This window comes from Eretmochelys imbricata, chromosome 1, assembly GCF_965152235.1.
Source record: "Eretmochelys imbricata isolate rEreImb1 chromosome 1, rEreImb1.hap1, whole genome shotgun sequence".
Taxonomy (NCBI): Eukaryota; Metazoa; Chordata; order Testudines; family Cheloniidae; genus Eretmochelys; species Eretmochelys imbricata.
In genome coordinates, this window is record NC_135572.1 from 3,770,136 (window position 1) to 3,792,475 (window position 22,340).

At 50.2% G+C, this 22,340-nt stretch overlaps 1 protein-coding gene and 2 pseudogenes across 1 annotated transcript; all 3 read right to left on the reverse strand.

Annotated features, from left to right (window-relative positions):
* Positions 1-2,624: 2,624 nt before the first annotated feature.
* Positions 2,625-3,584, reverse strand: LOC144259561 (olfactory receptor 52B2-like). The gene has a single exon (XM_077807846.1). It carries the CDS (start codon positions 3,582-3,584, stop codon positions 2,625-2,627), a length of 960 nt encoding a protein of 319 aa, XP_077663972.1.
* Positions 3,585-9,196: 5,612 nt separating this feature from the next.
* Positions 9,197-10,157, reverse strand: LOC144278156 (olfactory receptor 52B2-like; annotated as a pseudogene).
* A 5,611-nt stretch (positions 10,158-15,768) lies between these two features.
* Positions 15,769-16,729, reverse strand: LOC144278167 (olfactory receptor 52B2-like; annotated as a pseudogene).
* Between the last annotated feature and the right edge of the window lie 5,611 nt (positions 16,730-22,340).

Genomic DNA, 22,340 nt, shown 5'->3' on the forward strand with positions numbered 1-22,340 from the left:
AATATGTGGAGAAGAGTTAACACTGATTTTGTCAAGGGAAATCATGCCTCACCAAGCTAAGAGAATTCTTTAGGGCATCAACAAGAATGCGGAGCAGGGTGGTCCAGTGGCTATAGTGCACTTGGACTTTCCGAAAGCCTTTGACAAGGTCCCTCACCAAAGGCTGTTTAGAAAAATAAGCTGTCATGGGATAAGACGGAAGGCCCCCATGTGGTTCAGTTACTGATTAAAATATAGGAAACAAAGGGGGGGGAAATGTTCCATTTTCACAACGGAGTGAAGTAAATGCTGGGGTGCCCCAAGGATCTGTCCTGAGATCAGTGTTGTTCAACACATTCCTTAATGATCCAGAAAACTGAAGTGGCAAAGGTAGCAGGGGATACAAAATTATTCAAGCTAGTTAAGTCCAAAGCAGACTGTGAACAGTTACAGAGGGATCTCACAAAACTGGATGACTGGGCTACGAAACAGCCGATGAAATTCAGCACTGATAAGTGCAAAATGGTGCACACTGGAATAAATAATCCTAACTACACATATATAAGGATGGGGTCTAAATTAGCTGATACTACCAACAAAGAGATCATGGAGTCAACATGAGTAGTTCTTTGAAAAATTCTGGTCTAGGCATAGGAGCGGTTAAAAAGGCTAATGGATGGTTAAGAACCATTAGGGAATGGATAGAAAATATCATACTGCCGCAATATAAATCCATGGTACGCTCACACCTTCAATAGTATGTCCAGTTCTGGTAGCCCCATCTCAAAAAGGATATAGTGTAACTTGAAAAGGTTCAGAGAAGGCCAACAAAGATGATTAAGGGGATGGAACAGCTTCCGTATGAAGAGAGACTAAAGAAACTTGGACTGTTCAGCTTGGAAAAGAGACAACCAAGGTGTGGAGAAAGTGAATAGAGAAATGTGATTTACTTTTTCACACACTGCACAAACCAGGGCAGCAGATTTAATACAAAAAAGAGAAAGTTTTTTCTTTTTTTATGGAACACAGAGCTAACCTGTGGAACTCATTGCCAGGGGATGTTGTGATGGAAAAGGATTGAAAAGGACTTACATAAGTTTAAGGAGGATAGGTCCATCAATGGCTATTAGCCACGATGGTCAAGGATTCAACCCCATGCTGCTGGTGTCCCAAAAACTCTGACTGCCAGAAGCCGGGATGGGATGACAGGGCATGGATCACTTGATGATTTTCCTGTTCTGCTCACTCCCCTGAAGCACCTGGCATTGGTCACTGTCAGAAGGCAGGACACTGGGCGAGATGGACCATTGGTCTGACACAGTATATGCCATTTTTATGTTCTTATGAGACATTTCTACTGCACAGCTCCAGGAATGGAAGGTGGGAATAAAAGTAGAAAAACTTTCCCGCAGCATTTTTGTGCATTAGCAGATGGTTACACAAGCCTCTAATCCCCAGGAGAAGTCATCACATTATCCTCAGTGGCAAAACATCCCACTAGCAGGGGGTAAGGCACAGCTAACCACACACAAGATTTTTGTCTCTCTCTCCCACGTTCGGTGGACCAGAGAGCACGTGCAGATGAGTCCCTCACCCACTGCACCTGGCCACAGCACCCCCTGACCTCTCTCCCTCTCGGTCAGCCCCATGAAGCCACCTATGTAGGGAAGAGAGTGAGATCAGCCTGGGTAAGTAGGGCCCATCCATGCAAAATGTGCCGTAAGGTACCAAACACAAGGTCCTTGGCTACGGAATGGGGGACGGAGGCCGGCAAACCAGTGACCCTGAGAAGGATTCAGGAGATTGCATATCTTTGTGGAGAGTGCCTTAGCCAAACACAAGTTATTGGGCTGAATACAGAGGTCACTGGCTGAAATTCTAGGGCCTGCTTAAACACTGAATCACCATGTTTGCCCTGGGATGGTGTGTGGGGTTTGTGCTGCCCTAGCCATTTCCTATTAGGGTGGATCTCCAGGTCAAGGAGGCCCACGATGGCACACTCAAAGCCACCCCTGCTCAGGTTCTGGGCTGTGTGCAGGAGGCCCATATAATCACTGCACTGTCTCCCTGAGTAGAGGAGACTTGCTCCTGACTTCCATGCAGGCCCCAAAGTGTGCTCACTTTGCCAATGAGGAAACGAAGGAGGAAAGAAACTCTCCAAGGTGACACAGCAGGTCAGTGGCAGAATGAACACTAGAGCCCCTGTGTCCCAATGTGCAGCACAGTGCACTTCCCATGGCTGTATGGCCTGGCCCCCTTGGCTGCTGCTTTCTGTTGCCACTAAGAGTGCAGCTCAGATGCAGCTTGTCACGGAGGAGATGCACACACCGTGCTCTCTCACAGGCTGATTTTACATTTGTGCTTTCTTGGTTTGTTGTTTCCCTTCATCTTAGAACAGAGACTCATTCAGTCTGGCTGCCTTTTGTGGAAGTGATCGGTGCTGTTGTAGCCCTGTCAGTCCCAGGATATTAGAGAGACAAAGTGGGAGTGGAGATATCTTTCATTGGACCCAAATTCTGTTGGCAAGAGAGACCAGCTTTCGACCTCACACAGTGTAAGTACATAGTAAATACACCCCTGTCGTTCCAATGAAAACCTGGCTTTAATTTCCGAGTCCCAGTGTAATTTCTGTTGCCTGCTTTAGCTCAGCAGGAAGCTCCTACAGCACACTGACGACACACATTGATCACCCGTTTCAGAACCTTTTTCGTTGTCACCGCATAAACGATGGGGTTTAACATGGGGGGAATGAGCACGTAGAGGTTGGCCAGCAGGATGAGAATATAACCTGGGATGATGTGCCCAAATCGGTGTGCAAAAAAGGAGAAAAAGGCCGGCGTGTAGAACATCAGTATGACACAGACATGGGAGCCGCAGGTGCGGAGAGCCTTGAGCCGGGCATCCTTGGAGGGGAGCCGGAAGACGGCTTTGAGGATCAGCCCATAAGATACAGCAATGAGCACAGCATCCAAACCGATTGCTAATATAGCCATGGCTACGCCATACCAGATGTTGACTGTGACATCGTCACAGGCCAGCCGGGCTACACCCATGTGCTCACAATAGGTGTGAGGCAGGAGGTTGCTTCTGCAGAACTTCAGCTGCTTCACCAGAAAGATGAGAGGGAAAATGATACAGAAACTTCTTGTGACAATTGCCAGCCCTATCTTCCCGATCAGAGACTTGGTTAGCACAGCAGTGTATCTGAGGGGGTCACAGATGGCAACGTACCGATCAAACGCCATGGCCAGCAGGATGGCTGACTCAGCAATAAAACTGACATGGATGAAGAACATCTGGGTCAGGCAGGCAGCAAAAGAAATTTCCCCCGCTCTAAACCAGAATACAGCCAGCATCTTGGGCACTGCAGTGGTAGATAACAGCAGATCAGCAGCGGCCAGCATGGAGACGAATAGATACATGGGCTCATGGAGGCTTCGTTCTGTTAGTATGATGAATAGTAGGAGAGAGTTCCCACAAAGTGTTGTAACATACATCAGACAGAAGGGGATGGCGATCCAGACATGAGACTCCTCCGTACCCGGGATACCGGTCAGGATGTAAGTCACAGGGGCAAAAAAGGTGTGATTGTCAGCTGGCATCATTTACCATTGCTTGGATCTTCTATTCAGTTTCCAATAACTAACAGCAAAAGAAACAATCAGTGAGAACTCAAGTGTCAGCTAGCCCTGGGGTGCATTTGTTGACAGCGTAACGGGTTCCCCCAGGGGTGCCACCTGGAACTGGGGTTTCATTGAGCCCTCTGTCCCACCAGTCTGCACTCCCTCTCACACTGTGCTGCTGTCAAAAACTGCAGACCTGCTCCCAGTCTTACCATTACACCAGGATACACACAGATCAGGATGCACACCCAGCTGCAGTGACATGCAGGCTCTTTAACCAGCCACCGCATGTGAACCAACAAAAGAGAGGCTGCAGCCAAATTAACCACCAGCTTCCCAGATTCATACCACCCACTGGAGTATAAACCCAAAATGTTACCATCTTACCCTGCACACATAACTGTACAGCGTAAGCTCATAGAATTTGCCCCTCCCTGAATGAGTAAAGGAATATACAACAGCCTTTGTCCCTCGAGCTATGATTTCCCCATGCACTTCATTCCAACTCACTAGTTTAGATAAAGCAAAAACAATGTTATTAACGATGAAAGACAGATTTTAAGTGATTATAAGTGAAAGCAAACAGATCAAAGCAGATTACCTAGCAAATAAACAAAAATGCAACCTAACCTTTATATAAAATCTTATAATCTATCTTTTGCAGTTAATAAACTTGTTTTGTCATAATCTAAACCAGTGAGCGTTGAGTAGAGTGCTTGGTGAAAATCTCTGCTTGGTTACCCCAAGTGTGCAAGGTCCTCTTCACATTGAGGGAGAGGCGACCGGGTATTAAACACACACACTGGCCAGATTTGACCAGGGCAGGATGGTTCTGCTCTGGGGTCCTAGCCTGGAAAGCTGGTGGTTAAAGAGCCTGCGTGTAATTGCAGCTGGGTGTGTCTCTACCTGTGTGAATGCTGGTGAAGGTGCAGGCTGGAGGGCTTTGCAGCTTGTCACAGCAGTACAGGGTGAGTGGCAGCCCAGGTGGGTGGGTCAGCGGGCTCAGTGGTACCCCAGGTCCAGATGGCAACCCGGGGGAGAACCCGTCACAATCAGCATCAAAAGAGCCCTTATAATTAGTTGTTCCTGGGTTCTACAGTTTGGAGATTCACAGCTCTGCTGCTTGAAACCAGCTAACTTCTGCCAAGCGGAACGGACCCAGTCCTGAGGTCTATACTGATTTCAATGGAAGTTTTGCGTTAGTGAAGGCTTCAGGATTTGGGGTGCAGAATAATACAGGGCCTGAGTAGGTTTTCAATGAGGTTTACTATGCACAGTCACATAACCAAGAACGGCCCAGTCCAGAGCCCACTGAGTTCAACAGCAGGACCCCCAGTGACTTCCGTGGGAGTGGATCAGGGTAACCCGGTGACCTCTTCCTAACACTGAACCTCAGCGCAGTCACAGCAGCGTTATCTCCGTGCCCCGGCTCCCATCCTGCCCCTGCAGTCAGAGGTTCCCCCCGCATTGTATCTAACCCCAGCTCAAACATTTCATAGCTTTCATGTGTTTCCATTTGCCCCTTCACTGATTCTTTCCATGCAAAGGACTCACCAGGCTCCGGCACCAGCTGGGGAGGAGGAATCTCCGTCTGTGACCCAGTCAGGAGGCGGCAGGGAATCCACACTGACCAGGGCTGAGCTACAGGGATATTTATACTGCTGCCCTGTGAATCCCAAAGGGGGACTCAGAGCCAGCCCAGATCCCCAGGGACCTGGCCTCTGTGGTAGGCTCAGGTGGTGAAGAGCAGCAGAGAATTAACCCTTTCCTCCCCTCGCAAAGAGTTCCCTGTTCTTTCAAACAGCTCTCATCTCAGGCCTGACAAACACACGACACCACAAACCAGTCTTATGCAATATTTACCCATAAAGAGAAGCACGTGAGGGCTGTGCAGAAACCTTGTAAAGTCTCAAGCTTCATAACCATTGCAAAAGGCATGTCCAGGTAATAGTTAAGGAATAACAGATATTGATATTGACAGTGGCTCTCTGGACTTGAGTGGAAGGTAAGTCACCAGGGCATAGTGTGTCGCCCACTCTCTGCCACCGGAGTGGCGGGTGCTCAGCAGCTGTGGACAGTCAGACCCTGGATGACTCAAGCTCAGCATCCAAACAGGAGCGGCGGAAGCTCCAAAAAAGTGTCCGTGTGGTGTTGTGGGGGGCACCGGTGCCTGAACTTTGGCCTGCCCCTCCACCCTCATCTCCCCTTTCCCCAAGGCCTTGACTTGCCCCTCCCCTCCTCCCTGAGCCCCCACCCTACACCGCCCCTTCCCCTAAGCACCTTGCCCTGGCACAGCCCCATCCCCTGATGTCCCGTCTTCGCACCACCCCTCACCTGATCCCCCATCCTGCAACAGCCCTTCCCCTGAGCCCCCGCCCTGGCACGGCCCCTTCTCGTGAGGCCCCGCCCTGCACCACCCCTTCCCTGATCCCCCAGACTCGCACCACCCCCCCTGCACCCCAAACCTGCACTGCCCCTCCCCCTGAAGCCCCAGCCCACCTGTTCTCTCAAATCCCACCCTCACACCACCCCTCCCACTGATACCCCACCCCCTCCCTTCTCCCCAATCTTCTGCCCCCCACTCACTCCTCTCCACCCCATCCCCCTCTCGCTTGCCCTTCTGGCTAGTAAACACTGCGAGTTCTCAGCCCTTCAACTGTTGTAAGTGATGGGGCCATGCACCTTGGCCCGCCTCGTTCTGGTGCCCCTGCGTCCAAACCTGAAAATCTTTAAATCAGCAGCCACTTTGCAAAATGTTTGCCTTGAGTGTAGGGGACTGGACTTGATGAGCCGTTTAGGTCCCTTCCAGTCCTACACGTCTCGGATTATCACTGGGCGATGTCCCCTAGAGATTCTGGGTCAGGTGGGCTGTCCTGATCGCTTGTGTCAGCGAGGGGCAGAGTCAGAGAATTTGTCTTCTCGGTCCAGACTTCATTGGCAGCAATAGTAAAGGGCGCCAGGAGAGAAGGCTGCCATCGGCCTGTTTGACTCTGTCTCCATTACTGTCTGTGTGTCAGGGATCACAGGTCTTGAACATCGGTCTACAGGGCCCTTCGGCACGACTACACACCTGTTACAAAGTGGGTTTTTCCTCCTTATTATGTTACATGCGAGCCTATTTGAGTCTTACGGTTTTGCATGAATACTGTGTGTGCCTCAGTTTCCCTGTGTGCTTGACCAATGACTAGGTGGTGGGAATAAGGGTGTGTGACTATTGCTGAGGCCCTCGGGGCCAGGGGAGGTGGCTCCAGCTGCCTGCATGTAAGGAATGGCCCGTGCCCTTCATCACCTGAAAGCCAGGAGGGGTATGCGACCAGGTGGCACTTTGCCTGGGAAGGGAGACACAGACCAGGAGGAGGAGCAACGGGCATGTCGGAGATTAGGCCGCTGGAAGCTGGGCGTCTGCTGTGAGGGACTCGGGAGATGGAAGTCTGGGGTGTCCAGACCGGTCTCCCCAAAGTGGATTTGCTGAAAGTCGCGGACTTTGGGCTAACAAGTTCTGTTCTACACTCTGTTCCTTCGACAAATAAACCTTTTGTTTTCCACACTGGCTGAGAGTCACAGCTGACTGCGGAGTCGGGTGCAGGGCCCTCTGGCTTCCCCACAAACTCCTTCCTCACCTTGGGTGTTTCCACCGGGCCTAAAAAGACTTGGGCTGTTCAGCTTAGAAAAAAGACCTCTACAGGGGGATATGACAGCGGTCTATAAAATTATGATTGGTGTGGAGAAACTGAATAGAGAAATATTATTTACTTTCTCACAATATACAAAAACCAGAGGTTACCCGATGAAATTGATAGGCAGCAGATTTAAGACAAAGAAGAGGACGTATTTATTCATGCAACGCAGATGTAACCTGTGGAACTCATTGCAAGGGGATGTAGTGATGGCCAAAAGTACAACTACATTCGAAAAAGAACAAGACATGTATAACTGGGATCAAAAAAGAAATAGATAAGTCCATGGAGGATCAATCCATCAATAGCTGTTAGCCAAGACGGTCAGGGAGACTGAATGGAGGAGGCAGCATAGTGACAGAGGATATGGAAAAAGCTGAAGAACTCAGTGCTTTTTTCGTCGTGGTCTTCACAGACAAAGTCAGCTCCCAGACTACTGCACTGGGCAACACAGCATGGGGAGGAGGTGACCAGCCCTCTGTGTTGAAAGAAGAGGTTGAGGACTATTTAGAAAAGCTGGACATACACAAGTTCATGGGTCCAGATCTAATGCATGCAAGGGTGCTGAGGGAGTTAGCTGATGTGATTGCAGAGCCATTGCCCATTATCTTTGAAAATTTCTGGAGATCGGGGGAGGTGACGGACAATCAGAAAAAGGCAAATATAGTGCCCATCTTCAAAAAATGGAAGAAAGAGAACGTGGGGAATTTCAGACCGATCAGACTCACCTCAGTCCCCAGCAAAATCAAGGAGCAGATCCTCAAGGAATCCATTTTGAAGCACTCGGAGGAGAGGAGGATGATCAGGAACAGTCAACATGGATTCACCAAGGGCAAGTCATGCCTCACCAACCTGATTGCCTTCTATGATGAGATAAGTGGCTCTGTGCATGTGGGGAAAGCAGTGGATTTATATCTTGACTTTTGCAAGCTTTTCATATGGTCCCCCACAGTATTCTTGCCACCAAGTTAGAGAAATATGGATTGGACGAATGGACTGAAAGGTGGATAAAAAGCAGTGACCCTGAGAAGGATTTAGGAGTTCACATATCGTTGTGGAAGGTGCTGTAATGAAAAATAAATTACTGGGTTCAATAAAGGGGTGAATGGGTAAAATTCTAGGGCCTGTGTTATACAGGCAGTCAGACTGTGGTTCCTTCTGGCCTTAAACATTATGAATCACCATGTTTGCTGTGGGGTGGAGTGTGGGGTGTGTGGTACCCTTGCCATGTCCTCTTGGGGCGGATCTCCAGGTCAAGGAGGCCCATGAGAGCACAGTCAAAGCCACCCCTGCTCGGGTTCTGGGCTGTGCAGAGGAGGGCCATGCAATCCCTGTGCTGCCTCCCTGAGGAGACTTGCTCCTGACTTCCATGCTGGCCCCAAAATGTGCTCACTTTGCCAATGAGGAAACCGAGGAGGAAAGAAAGTCTCCCACGGTGACACAGCAGGTTGGAGGGAGAACCAAGCCTCGAGCCCCTCTCTCCCAATGTGCAGTCCAGGGCACTTCCCACTGTCCCGGGACATGGCCCCCTTGGCTGCTGCTTTCTGTTGCCACTAAGAGTGCAGCTCAGATGCAGCTTGTCACGGAGGAGATGCACACACCGTGCTCTCTCACAGGCTGATTTTACATTTGTGCTTTCTTGGTTTGTTGTTTCCCTTCATCTTAGAACAGAGACTCATTCAGTCTGGCTGCCTTTTGTGGAAGGGAGCTTTGTTGTTGTAGACATGTTGGTTCCAGGATATTAAAGAGACAAGTTGAGGAGGGAATAGCTTTCATTGGACCCAAATTCTCTTGACGAGAGAGACCAGCTTTCGAGGTTACACAGTGTAAGTACATAGTAAATACTCCCCTACAGTTCCAATGAAAACCTGGCTTTAATTTCCAAGTCCCAGAGCATTTTCTGTTGCCTCCTTGGGCTTAGCAAAAAGCTTCTGCTGCAGCATCGATAAAATAGATTGATCACCTGTTTCAGGATCTCTTTTGTTGTCACCGCATAAACTATGGGGTTTAACATTGGGGGAATGAGCACATAGAGGTTGGCCAGTAGGTTGAGAATATAACCTGGGATTATGTGCCCAAATCGGTGTGCAAAAGAAGAGAAAAAAGCTGGCATGTAGAACATCAGTATGACACAGACATGGGAGCCGCAGGTGCGGAGAGCCTTGATCCGGGCGTCCTTGGAGGGTAGCTGGAAGACAGCCCTGAGGATCAACCCATAAGACAAAGCAATGAGCACAGCATCCAAACCGATTGCTAAAATAGCCACGGCTAAGCCATACCAGACATTGACTGAGATGTCATCACAGGCCAACCTGGCTACGCCCATGTAGTCGCAATAGTTGTTAGGCAGGAGGTTGGTTCTGCAGAACTTCAGCTGCTTCACCAGAAAGATGAGAGGGAAAATGATACAGAAACTTCTTGTGACAACTGCCAGCCCTATCTTCCCGATCAGAGACTTGGTGAGCCTGGTGGTGTATCTCAGGGGGTCGCAGATGGCAACGTACCGATCAAATGCCATGCCCAGAAGGATGGCCGACTCTGCAATAAAACTGGCATGGATGAAGAACATCTGGGTCAGGCAGCCAGCAAAAGAAATTTCCCTCGCTCTAAACCAGAATACAGCCAGCATCTTGGGTACTGCGGTGGTCGATAACAGCAGATCAGCAGCGGCCAGCATGGGCAGGAAAAGATACATGGGCTCATGAAGGCTTCGTTCTGTTAGTATGATGAATAGTAGGAGAAAGTTCCCATGAAGTGTTGTAACGTACATCAGACAGAAGGGGATGGCGATCCAGACATGAGACTCCTCCGTACCCGGGATACCGGTCAGGATGTAGGTCACAGGGGCAAAAAAGGTGTGATTGTCAGCTGGCATCATTTACCATTGCTTGGATCTTCTATTCAGATTCCAATAACTAACAGCAAAAGAAACAATCAGTGAGAACTCAAGTGTCAGCTAGCCCTGGGGTGCATTTGTTGACAGCGTAACGGGTTCCCCCAGGGGTGCCACCTGGAACTGGGGTTTCATTGAGCCCTCTGTCCCACCAGTCTGCACTCCCTCTCACACTGTGCTGCTGTCAAAAACTGCAGACCTGCTCCCAGTCTTACCATTACACCAGGATACACACAGATCAAGATGCACACCCAGCTGCAGTGACATGCAGGCTCTTTAACCAGCCACCGCATGTGAACCAACAAAAGAGAGGCTGCAGCCAAATTAACCACCAGCTTCCCAGATTCATACCACCCACTGGAGTATAAACCCAAAATGTTACCATCTTACCCTGCACACATAACTGTACAGCGTAAGCTCATAGAATTTGCCCCTCCCTGAATGAGTAAAGGAATATACAACAGCCTTTGTCCCTCGAGCTATGATTTCCCCATGCACTTCATTCCAACTCACTAGTTTAGATAAAGCAAAAACAATGTTATTTACAATGAAAGACAGATTTTAAGTGATTATAAGTGAAAGCAAACAGATCAAAGCAGATTACCTAGCAAATAAACAAAAATGCAACCTAACCTTTATATAAAATCTTAAAATCTATCTTTTGCAGGTAATAACCTTGTTTTGTTATAATCTAAACCAGTGAGCGTTGAGTAGAGTGCTTGGTGAAAATCTCTGCTTGGTTACCCCAAGTGTGCAAGGTCCTCTTCACATTGCGGGAGAGGCGACCGGGTATTAAACACACACACTGGCCAGATTTGACCAGGGCAGGATGGTTCTGCTCTGGGGTCCTAGCCTGGAAAGCTGGTGGTTAAAGAGCCTGCGTGTAATTGCAGCTGGGTGTGTCTCTACCTGTGTGAATGCTGGTGAAGGTGCAGGCTGGAGGGCTTTGCAGCTTGTCACAGCAGTACAGGGTGAGTGGCAGCCCAGGCGGGTGGGTCAGCGGGCTCAGTGGTACCCCAGTTCCAGATGGCAACCCGGGGGGAACCCGTCACAATCAGCATCAAAAGAGCCCTTATAATTAGTTGTTCCTGGGTTCTACAGTTTGGAGATTCACAGCTCTGCTGCTTGAAACCAGCTAACTTCTGCCAATCGGAACGGACCCAGTCCTGAGGTCTGTACTGATTTCAATGGAAGTTTTGCGTTAGTGAAGGCTTCAGGATTTGGGGTGCAGAATAATACAGGGCCTGAGTAGGTTTTCAATGAGGTTTACTCTGCACAGTCACATAACCAAGAACGGCCCAGTCCAGAGCCCACTGAGTTCAACAGCAGGACCCCCAGTGACTTCCGTGGGAGTGGATCAGGGTAACCCGGTGACCTCTTCCTAACACTGAACCTGAGCGCAGTCACAGCAGCGTTATCTCCGTGCCCCGGCTCCCATCCTGCCCCTGCAGTCAGAGGTTTCCCCCGCATTGTACCTAACCCCAGCTCAAACATTTCATAGCTTTCATGTGTTTCCATTTGCCCCTTCACTGATTCCTTCCATGCAAAGGACTCACCAGGCTCCGGCACCAGCTGGGGAGGAGGAATCTCCGTCTGTGACCCAGTCAGGAGGCGGCAGGGAATCCACACTGACCAGGGCTGAGCTACAGGGATATTTATACTGCTGCCCTGTGAATCCCAGAGCGGGGCTCAGAGCCAGCCCAGATCCCCAGGGACCTGGCCTCTGTGGTAGGCTCAGGTGGTGAAGAGCAGCAGAGAATTAACCCTTTCCTCCCCTCGCAAAGAGTTCCCTGTTCTTTCAAACAGCTCTCATCTCAGGCCTGACAAACACACGACACCACAAACCAGTCTTATGCAATATTTACCCATAAAGAGAAGCACGTGAGGGCTGTGCAGAAACCTTGTAAAGTCTCAAGCTTCATAACCATTGCAAAAGGCATGTCCAGGTAATAGTTAAGGAATAACAGATATTGATATTGACAGTGGCTCTCTGGACTTGAGTGGAAGGTAAGTCACCAGGGCATAGTGTGTCGCCCACTCTCTGCCACCGGAGTGGCGGGTGCTCAGCAGCTGTGGACAGTCAGACCCTGGATGACTCAAGCTCAGCATCCAAACAGGAGCGGCGGAAGCTCCAAAAAAGTGTCCGTGTGGTGTTGTGGGGGGCACCGGTGCCTGAACTTTAGCCTGCCCCTCCACCCTCATCTCCCCTTTCCCCAAGGCCTTGACTTGCCCCTCCCCTCCTCCCTGAGCCCCCACCCTACACCGCCCCTTCCCCTAAGCACCTTGCCCTGGCACAGCCCCATCCCCTGATGTCCCGTCTTCGCACCACCCCTCACCTGATCCCCCATCCTGCAACAGCCCTTCCCCTGAGCCCCCGCCCTGGCACGGCCCCTTCTCGTGAGGCCCCGCCCTGCACCACCCCTTCCCTGATCCCCCAGACTCGCACCACCCCCCCTGCACCCCAAACCTGCACTGCCCCTCCCCCTGAAGCCCCAGCCCACCTGTTCTCTCAAATCCCACCCTCACACCACCCCTCCCACTGATACCCCACCCCCTCCCTTCTCCCCAATCTTCTGCCCCCCACTCACTCCTCTCCACCCCATCCCCCTCCCGCTTGCCCTTCTGGCTAGTAAACACTGCGAGTTCTCAGCCCTTCAACTGTTGTAAGTGATGGGGCCATGCACCTTGGCCCGCCTCGTTCTGGTGCCCCTGCGTCCAAACCTGAAAATCTTTAAATCAGCAGCCACTTTGCAAAATGTTTGCCTTGAGTGTAGGGGACTGGACTTGATGAGCCGTTTAGGTCCCTTCCAGTCCTACACGTCTCGGATTATCACTGGGCGATGTCCCCTAGAGATTCCGGGTCAGGTGGGCTGTCCTGATCGCTTGTGTCAGCGAGGGGCAGAGTCAGAGAATTTGTCTTCTCGGTCCAGACTTCATTGGCAGCAATAGTAAAGGGCGCCAGGAGAGAAGGCTGCCATCGGCCTGTTTGACTCTGTCTCCATTACTGTCTGTGTGTCAGGGATCACAGGTCTTGAACATCGGTCTACAGGGCCCTTCGGCACGACTACACACCTGTTACAAAGTGGGTTTTTCCTCCTTATTATGTTACATGCGAGCCTATTTGAGTCTTACGGTTTTGCATGAATACTGTGTGTGCCTCAGTTTCCCTGTGTGCTTGACCAATGACTAGGTGGTGGGAATAAGGGTGTGTGACTATTGCTGAGGCCCTCGGGGCCAGGGGAGGTGGCTCCAGCTGCCTGCATGTAAGGAATGGCCCGTGCCCTTCATCACCTGAAAGCCAGGAGGGGTATGCGACCAGGTGGCACTTTGCCTGGGAAGGGAGACACAGACCAGGAGGAGGAGCAACGGGCATGTCGGAGATTAGGCCGCTGGAAGCTGGGCGTCTGCTGTGAGGGACTCGGGAGATGGAAGTCTGGGGTGTCCAGACCGGTCTCCCCAAAGTGGATTTGCTGAAAGTCGCGGACTTTGGGCTAAAAAGTTCTGTTCTACACTCTGTTCCTTCGACAAATAAACCTTTTGTTTTCCACACTGGCTGAGAGTCACAGCTGACTGCGGAGTCGGGTGCAGGGCCCTCTGGCTTCCCCACAAACTCCTTCCTCACCTTGGGTGTTTCCACCGGGCCTAAAAAGACTTGGGCTGTTCAGCTTAGAAAAAAGACCTCTACAGGGGGATATGACAGCGGTCTATAAAATTATGATTGGTGTGGAGAAACTGAATAGAGAAATATTATTTACTTTCTCACAATATACAAAAACCAGAGGTTACCCGATGAAATTGATAGGCAGCAGATTTAAGACAAAGAAGAGGACGTATTTATTCATGCAACGCAGATGTAACCTGTGGAACTCATTGCAAGGGGATGTAGTGATGGCCAAAAGTACAACTACATTCGAAAAAGAACAAGACATGTATAACTGGGATCAAAAAAGAAATAGATAAGTCCATGGAGGATCAATCCATCAATAGCTGTTAGCCAAGACGGTCAGGGAGACTGAATGGAGGAGGCAGCATAGTGACAGAGGATATGGAAAAAGCTGAAGAACTCAGTGCTTTTTTCGTCGTGGTCTTCACAGACAAAGTCAGCTCCCAGACTACTGCACTGGGCAACACAGCATGGGGAGGAGGTGACCAGCCCTCTGTGTTGAAAGAAGAGGTTGAGGACTATTTAGAAAAGCTGGACATACACAAGTTCATGGGTCCAGATCTAATGCATGCAAGGGTGCTGAGGGAGTTAGCTGATGTGATTGCAGAGCCATTGCCCATTATCTTTGAAAATTTCTGGAGATCGGGGGAGGTGACGGACAATCAGAAAAAGGCAAATATAGTGCCCATCTTCAAAAAATGGAAGAAAGAGAACGTGGGGAATTTCAGACCGATCAGACTCACCTCAGTCCCCAGCAAAATCAAGGAGCAGATCCTCAAGGAATCCATTTTGAAGCACTCGGAGGAGAGGAGGATGATCAGGAACAGTCAACATGGATTCACCAAGGGCAAGTCATGCCTCACCAACCTGATTGCCTTCTATGATGAGATAAGTGGCTCTGTGCATGTGGGGAAAGCAGTGGATTTATATCTTGACTTTTGCAAGCTTTTCATATGGTCCCCCACAGTATTCTTGCCACCAAGTTAGAGAAATATGGATTGGACGAATGGACTGAAAGGTGGATAAAAAGCAGTGACCCTGAGAAGGATTTAGGAGTTCACATATCGTTGTGGAAGGTGCTGTAATGAAAAATAAATTACTGGGTTCAATAAAGGGGTGAATGGGTAAAATTCTAGGGCCTGTGTTATACAGGCAGTCAGACTGTGGTTCCTTCTGGCCTTAAACATTATGAATCACCATGTTTGCTGTGGGGTGGAGTGTGGGGTTTGTGGTACCCTTGCCATGTCCTCTTGGGGCGGATCTCCAGGTCAAGGAGGCCCATGAGAGCACAGTCAAAGCCACCCCTGCTCGGGTTCTGGGCTGTGCAGAGGAGGGCCATGCAATCCCTGTGCTGCCTCCCTGAGGAGACTTGCTCCTGACTTCCATGCTGGCCCCAAAATGTGCTCACTTTGCCAATGAGGAAACCGAGGAGGAAAGAAAGTCTCCCACGGTGACACAGCAGGTTGGAGGGAGAACCAAGCCTCGAGCCCCTCTCTCCCAATGTGCAGTCCAGGGCACTTCCCACTGTCCCGGGACATGGCCCCCTTGGCTGCTGCTTTCTGTTGCCACTAAGAGTGCAGCTCAGATGCAGCTTGTCACGGAGGAGATGCACACACCGTGCTCTCTCACAGGCTGATTTTACATTTGTGCTTTCTTGGTTTGTTGTTTCCCTTCATCTTAGAACAGAGACTCATTCAGTCTGGCTGCCTTTTGTGGAAGGGAGCTTTGTTGTTGTAGACATGTTGGTTCCAGGATATTAAAGAGACAAGTTGAGGAGGGAATAGCTTTCATTGGACCCAAATTCTCTTGACGAGAGAGAGCAGCTTTGGAGCTTACACAGTGTAAGTACATAGTAAATACTCCCCTACAGTTCCAATGAAAACCTGGCTTTAATTTCCAAGTCCCAGAGCATTTTCTGTTGCCTCCTTGGGCTTAGCAAAAAGCTTCTGCTGCAGCATCGATAAAATAGATTGATCACCTGTTTCAGGATCTCTTTTGTTGTCACCGCATAAACTATGGGGTTTAACATTGGGGGAATGAGCACATAGAGGTTGGCCAGTAGGTTGAGAATATAACCTGGGATTATGTGCCCAAATCGGTGTGCAAAAGAAGAGAAAAAAGCTGGCATGTAGAACATCAGTATGACACAGACATGGGAGCCGCAGGTGCGGAGAGCCTTGATCCGGGCGTCCTTGGAGGGTAGCTGGAAGACAGCCCTGAGGATCAACCCACAAGACAAAGCAATGAGCACAGCATCCAAACCGATTGCTAAAATAGCCACGGCTAAGCCATACCAGACATTGACTGAGATGTCATCACAGGCCAACCTGGCTACGCCCATGTAGTCGCAATAGTTGTTAGGCAGGAGGTTGGTTCTGCAGAACTTCAGCTGCTTCACCAGAAAGATGAGAGGGAAAATGATACAGAAACTTCTTGTGACAACTGCCAGCCCTATCTTCCCGATCAGAGACTTGGTGAGCCTGGTGGTGTATCTCAGGGGGTCGCAGATGGCAACGTACCGATCAAATGCCATGCCCAGAAGGATGGCCGACTCTGCAATAAAACTGGCATGGATGAAGAACATCTGGGTCAGGCAGCCAGCAAAAGAAATTTCCCTCGCTCTAAACCAGAATACAGCCAGCATCTTGGGTACTGCGGTGGTCGATAACAGCAGATCAGCAGCGGCCAGCATGGGCAGGAAAAGATACATGGGCTCATGAAGGCTTCGTTCTGTTAGTATGATGAATAGTAGGAGAAAGTTCCCATGAAGTGTTGTAACGTACATCAGACAGAAGGGGATGGCGATCCAGACATGAGACTCCTCCGTACCCGGGATACCGGTCAGGATGTAGGTCACAGGGGCAAAAAAGGTGTGATTGTCAGCTGGCATCATTTACCATTGCTTGGATCTTCTATTCAGATTCCAATAACTAACAGCAAAAGAAACAATCAGTGAGAACTCAAGTGTCAGCTAGCCCTGGGGTGCATTTGTTGACAGCGTAACGGGTTCCCCCAGGGGTGCCACCTGGAACTGGGGTTTCATTGAGCCCTCTGTCCCACCAGTCTGCACTCCCTCTCACACTGTGCTGCTGTCAAAAACTGCAGACCTGCTCCCAGTCTTACCATTACACCAGGATACACACAGATCAGGATGCACACCCAGCTGCAGTGACATGCAGGCTCTTTAACCAGCCACCGCATGTGAACCAACAAAAGAGAGGCTGCAGCCAAATTAACCACCAGCTTCCCAGATTCATACCACCCACTGGAGTATAAACCCAAAATGTTACCATCTTACCCTGCACACATAACTGTACAGCGTAAGCTCATAGAATTTGCCCCTCCCTGAATGAGTAAAGGAATATACAACAGCCTTTGTCCCTCGAGCTATGATTTCCCCATGCACTTCATTCCAACTCACTAGTTTAGATAAAGCAAAAACAATGTTATTTACAATGAAAGACAGATTTTAAGTGATTATAAGTGAAAGCAAACAGATCAAAGCAGATTACCTAGCAAATAAACAAAAATGCAACCTAACCTTTATATAAAATCTTAAAATCTATCTTTTGCAGGTAATAACCTTGTTTTGTTATAATCTAAACCAGTGAGCGTTGAGTAGAGTGCTTGGTGAAAATCTCTGCTTGGTTACCCCAAGTGTGCAAGGTCCTCTTCACATTGCGGGAGAGGCGACCGGGTATTAAACACACACACTGGCCAGATTTGACCAGGGCAGGATGGTTCTGCTCTGGGGTCCTAGCCTGGAAAGCTGGTGGTTAAAGAGCCTGCGTGTAATTGCAGCTGGGTGTGTCTCTACCTGTGTGAATGCTGGTGAAGGTGCAGGCTGGAGGGCTTTGCAGCTTGTCACAGCAGTACAGGGTGAGTGGCAGCCCAGGCGGGTGGGTCAGCGGGCTCAGTGGTACCCCAGTTCCAGATGGCAACCCGGGGGGAACCCGTCACAATCAGCATCAAAAGAGCCCTTATAATTAGTTGTTCCTGGGTTCTACAGTTTGGAGATTCACAGCTCTGCTGCTTGAAACCAGCTAACTTCTGCCAAGCGGAACGGACCCAGTCCTGAGGTCTGTACTGATTTCAATGGAAGTTTTGCGTTAGTGAAGGCTTCAGGATTTGGGGTGCAGAATAATACAGGGCCTGAGTAGGTTTTCAATGAGGTTTACTCTGCACAGTCACATAACCAAGAACGGCCCAGTCCAGAGCCCACTGAGTTCAACAGCAGGACCCCCAGTGACTTCAGTGGGAGTGGATCACGGTAACCCGGTGACCTCTTCCTAACACTGAACCTGAGCGCAGTCACAGCAGCGTTATCTCCGTGCCCCGGCTCCCATCCTGCCCCTGCAGTCAGAGGTTTCCCCCGCATTGTACCTAACCCCAGCTCAAACATTTCATAGCTTTCATGTGTTTCCATTTGCCCCTTCACTGATTCCTTCCATGCAAAGGACTCACCAGGCTCCGGCACCAGCTGGGGAGGAGGAATCTCCGTCTGTGACCCAGTCAGGAGGCGGCAGGGAATCCACACTGACCAGGGCTGAGCTACAGGGATATTTATACTGCTGCCCTGTGAATCCCAGAGCGGGGCTCAGAGCCAGCCCAGATCCCCAGGGACCTGGCCTCTGTGGTAGGCTCAGATGGTGAAGAGCAGCAGAGAATTAACCCTTTCCTCCCCTCGCAAAGAGTTCCCTGTTCTTTCAAACAGCTCTCATCTCAGGCCTGACAAACACACGACACCACAAACCAGTCTTATGCAATATTTACCCATAAAGAGAAGCACGTGAGGGCTGTGAAGAAACCTTGGAACGTCTCAAGATTCATAACCATTACAAAAGGCATGTCCAGGTAATAGTTAAGGAATAACAGATATTGATATTGACAGTGGCTCTCTGGACTTGAGTGGAAGGTAAGTCACCAGGGCATAGTGTGTCGCCCACTCTCTGCCACCGGAGTGGCGGGTGCTCAGCAGCTGTGGACAGTCAGACCCTGGATGACTCAAGCTCAGCATCCAAACAGGAGCAGCGGAAGCTCCAAAAAAGTGTCCGTGTGGTGGTGTGTGGGGCACCGATGCCTGAACTTTGGCCTGCCCCTCCACCCTCATCTCCCCTTTCCCCAAGGCCTTGACTTGCCCCTCCCCTCCTCCCTGAGCCCCCACCCTACACCGCCCCTTCCTCTAAGCACCCCGCCCTGGCATGGCCCTGGCCCCTGATGTCCCGTCCTCGCACCACCCCTCACCTGATCCCCCATCCTGCAACAGCCCTTCCCCTGAGCCCCCGCCCTGGCACGGCCCCTTCTCGTGAGGCGCCGCCCTGCACCACCCCTTCCCTGAGCCCCCAGACTCGCACCACCCCCCCTGCACCCCAAACCTGCACTGCCCCTCCCCCTGAAGCCCCAGCCCATCTGTTCTCCTCAAATCCCACCCTTACACCACCCCTCCCACTGATACTCCACCCCCTCCCTTCTCCCCAATCCTCTGCCCCCCACTCACTCCTCTCCACCCCATCCCCCTCTCGCTTGCCCTTCTGGACAGTAAACACTGGTAGTTCTCAGCCCTCCAACTGTTGTAAGTGATGGGGCCATGGACCTTGGCCCGCCTCGTTCTGGTGCCCCTGCGTCCAAACCTAAAAATCTTTAAATCAGCAGCCACTTTGCAAAATGTTTGCCTTGAGTGTAGGGGACTGGACTTGATGAGCCGTTTAGGTCCCTTCCAGTCCTACACGTCTCGGATTATCACTGGGCGATGTCCCCTAGAGATTCTGGGTCAGGTGGGCTGTCCTGATCGCTTGTGTCAGCGAGGGGCAGAGTCAGAGAATTTGTCTTCTTGGTCCAGACTTCATTGGCAGCAATAGTAAAGGGTGCCAGGAGAGAAGGCTGCCATCGGCCTGTTTGACTCTGTCTCCATTACTGTCTGTGTGTCAGGGATCACAGGTCTTGAACATCGGTCTACAGGGCCCTTCGGCATGACTATACACCTGTTACAAAGTGGGTTTTTCCTCCTTATTATGTTGCATGCGAGCCTATTTGAGTCTTACGGTTTTGCATGAATACTGTGTGTGCCTCAGTTTCCCTGTGTGCTTCACCAATGACTAGGTGGTGGGAATAAGGGTGTGTGACTATTGCTGAGGCCCTCGGGGCCAGGGGAGGTGGCTCCAGCTGCCTGCATGTAAGGAATGGCCCATGCCCTTCGTCACCTGAAAGCCAGGAGGGGGATGCGACCAGGTGGCACTTTGCCTGGGAAGGGGGACACAGACCAGGAGGAGGAGCAACGGGCGTGTCGGAGATCAGGCCGCTGGAAGCTTGGCGTCTGCTGTGAGGGACTCTGGAGATGGAAGTCTGGGGTGTCCAGACCGGTCCCCCCAAGATGGATTTGCTGAAAGTCATGGACTTTGGGCTAACAAGTTCTGTTCTACACTCTGTTCCTTCGACAAATAAACCTTCTGTTTTCCACACTGGCTGAGAGTCACAGCTGACTGTGGAGTCGGGTGCAGGGCCCTCTGGCTTCCCCACAAACTCCTTCCTCACCTTGGGTGTTTCCACCGGGCCTAAAAAGACTTGGGCTGTTCAGCTTAGAAAAAAGACCTCTACGGGGGGATATGACAGCGGTCTATAATATTATGACTGGTGTGAAGAAAGTGAATAGAGAAATATTATTTACTTTCTCACAATATACAAAAACCAGAGGTTACCCGATGAAATTGATAGGCAGCAGATTTAAGACAAAGAAGAGGACATATTTATTCATGCAACGCAGATGTAACCTGTGGAACTCATTGCAGGGGATGTAGTGATGGCCAAAAGTACAACTGCATTCGAAAAAGAACAAGACATGTATAACTGGGATCAAAAAAGAAGTGGATAAGTCCATGGAGTATCAATCCATCAATAGCTGTTAGCCAAGATGGTCAGGGAGACTGAATCGAGGAGGCAGCATAGTGACAGAGAATATGGAAAAAGCTGGAGAACTCAGTGCTTTTTTCGTCGTGGTCTTCACAGACAAAGTCAGCTCCCAGACTGCTGCACTGGGCAACACAGCATGGGGAGGAGGTGACCAGCCCTCTGTGTTGAAAGAAGAGGTTGAGGACTATTTAGAAAAGCTGGACATACACAAGTCCATGAGTCCAGATCTAATGCATCCAAGGGTGCTGAGGGAGTTGGCTGATGTGATTGCAGAGCCATTGCCCATTATCTTCGAAAATTTCTGGAGATTGGGGGAGGTGACGGACAATCAGAAAAAGGCAAATATTGTGCCCATCTTCAAAAAATGGAAGAAAGAGAATGTGGGAAACTACAGACCGATCAGACTCACCTCAGTCCCCAGCAAAATCAAGGAGCAGATCCTCAAGGAATCCATTTTGAAGCACTTGGAGGAGAGGAAGGTCATCAAGAACAGTCAACATGGATTCACCAAGGGCAAGTCATGCCTCACCGACCTGATTGCCTTCTATGATGAGATAAGTGGCTCTGTGCATGTGGGGAAAGCAGTGGATGTATATCTTGACTTTTGCAAGCTTTTGATATGGTCCCCCACAGTATTCTTGCCACTAAGTGAGAGAAATATGGATTAGATTAATGGACTATAAGGTGGATAAAAAGCAGTGACCCTGAGAAGGATTTAGGAGTTCACATATATTTGTGGAAGGTGCTGTAAAGAAAAATAAGTTACTGGGTTCAATAGAGGGGTGACTGGGTATAATTCTAGGGCCTGTGTTATACAGGCAGTCAGACTGTGTTTCCTTCTGGCCTTAAACATTATGAATCACCATGTTTGCTGTGGGGTGGAGTGTGGGGTGTGTGGTACCCTTGCCATGTCCTCTTGGGGCGGATCTCCAGGTCAAGGAGGTCCATGATAGCACAGTCAAAGCCACCCCTGCTCGGGTTCTGGGCTGTGCAGAGGAGGGCCATGCAATCCCTGTGCTGCCTCCCTGAGGAGACTTGCTCCTGATTTCCATGCTGGCCCCAAAGTGTGCTCACTTTGCCAATGAGGAAACCGAGGAGGAAAGAAAGTCTCCCACGGTGACACAGCAGGTTGGAGGGAGAACCAAGACTCGAGCCCCTCTCTCCCAATGTGCAGTCCAGGGCACTTCCCACTGTCCCAGGGCATGGCCCCCTTGGCTGCTGCTTTCTGTTGCCACTAAGAGTGCAGCTCAGATGCAACTTGTCACAGAGGAGATGCACACACCGTGCTCTCTCACAGGCTGATTTTACCTTTGTGCTTTCTTGGTTTGTTGTTTCCCTTCATCTTAGAACAGAGACTCATTCAGTCTGGCTGCCTTTTGTGGAAGGGAGCTGTGTTCTTGTAGCCATGTCGGTCCCAGGATATTAAAGAGTCAAGGTGAGGAGGGAATAGCTTTCATTGGACCCAACTTCTCTTGACGAGAGAGAGCAGCTTTGGAGCTTACACAGTGTAAGTACATAGTAAATACTCCCCTACAGTTCCAGTGAAAACCTGGCTTTAATTTCCAAGTCCCAGAGCATTTTCTGTTGCCTCCTTGGGC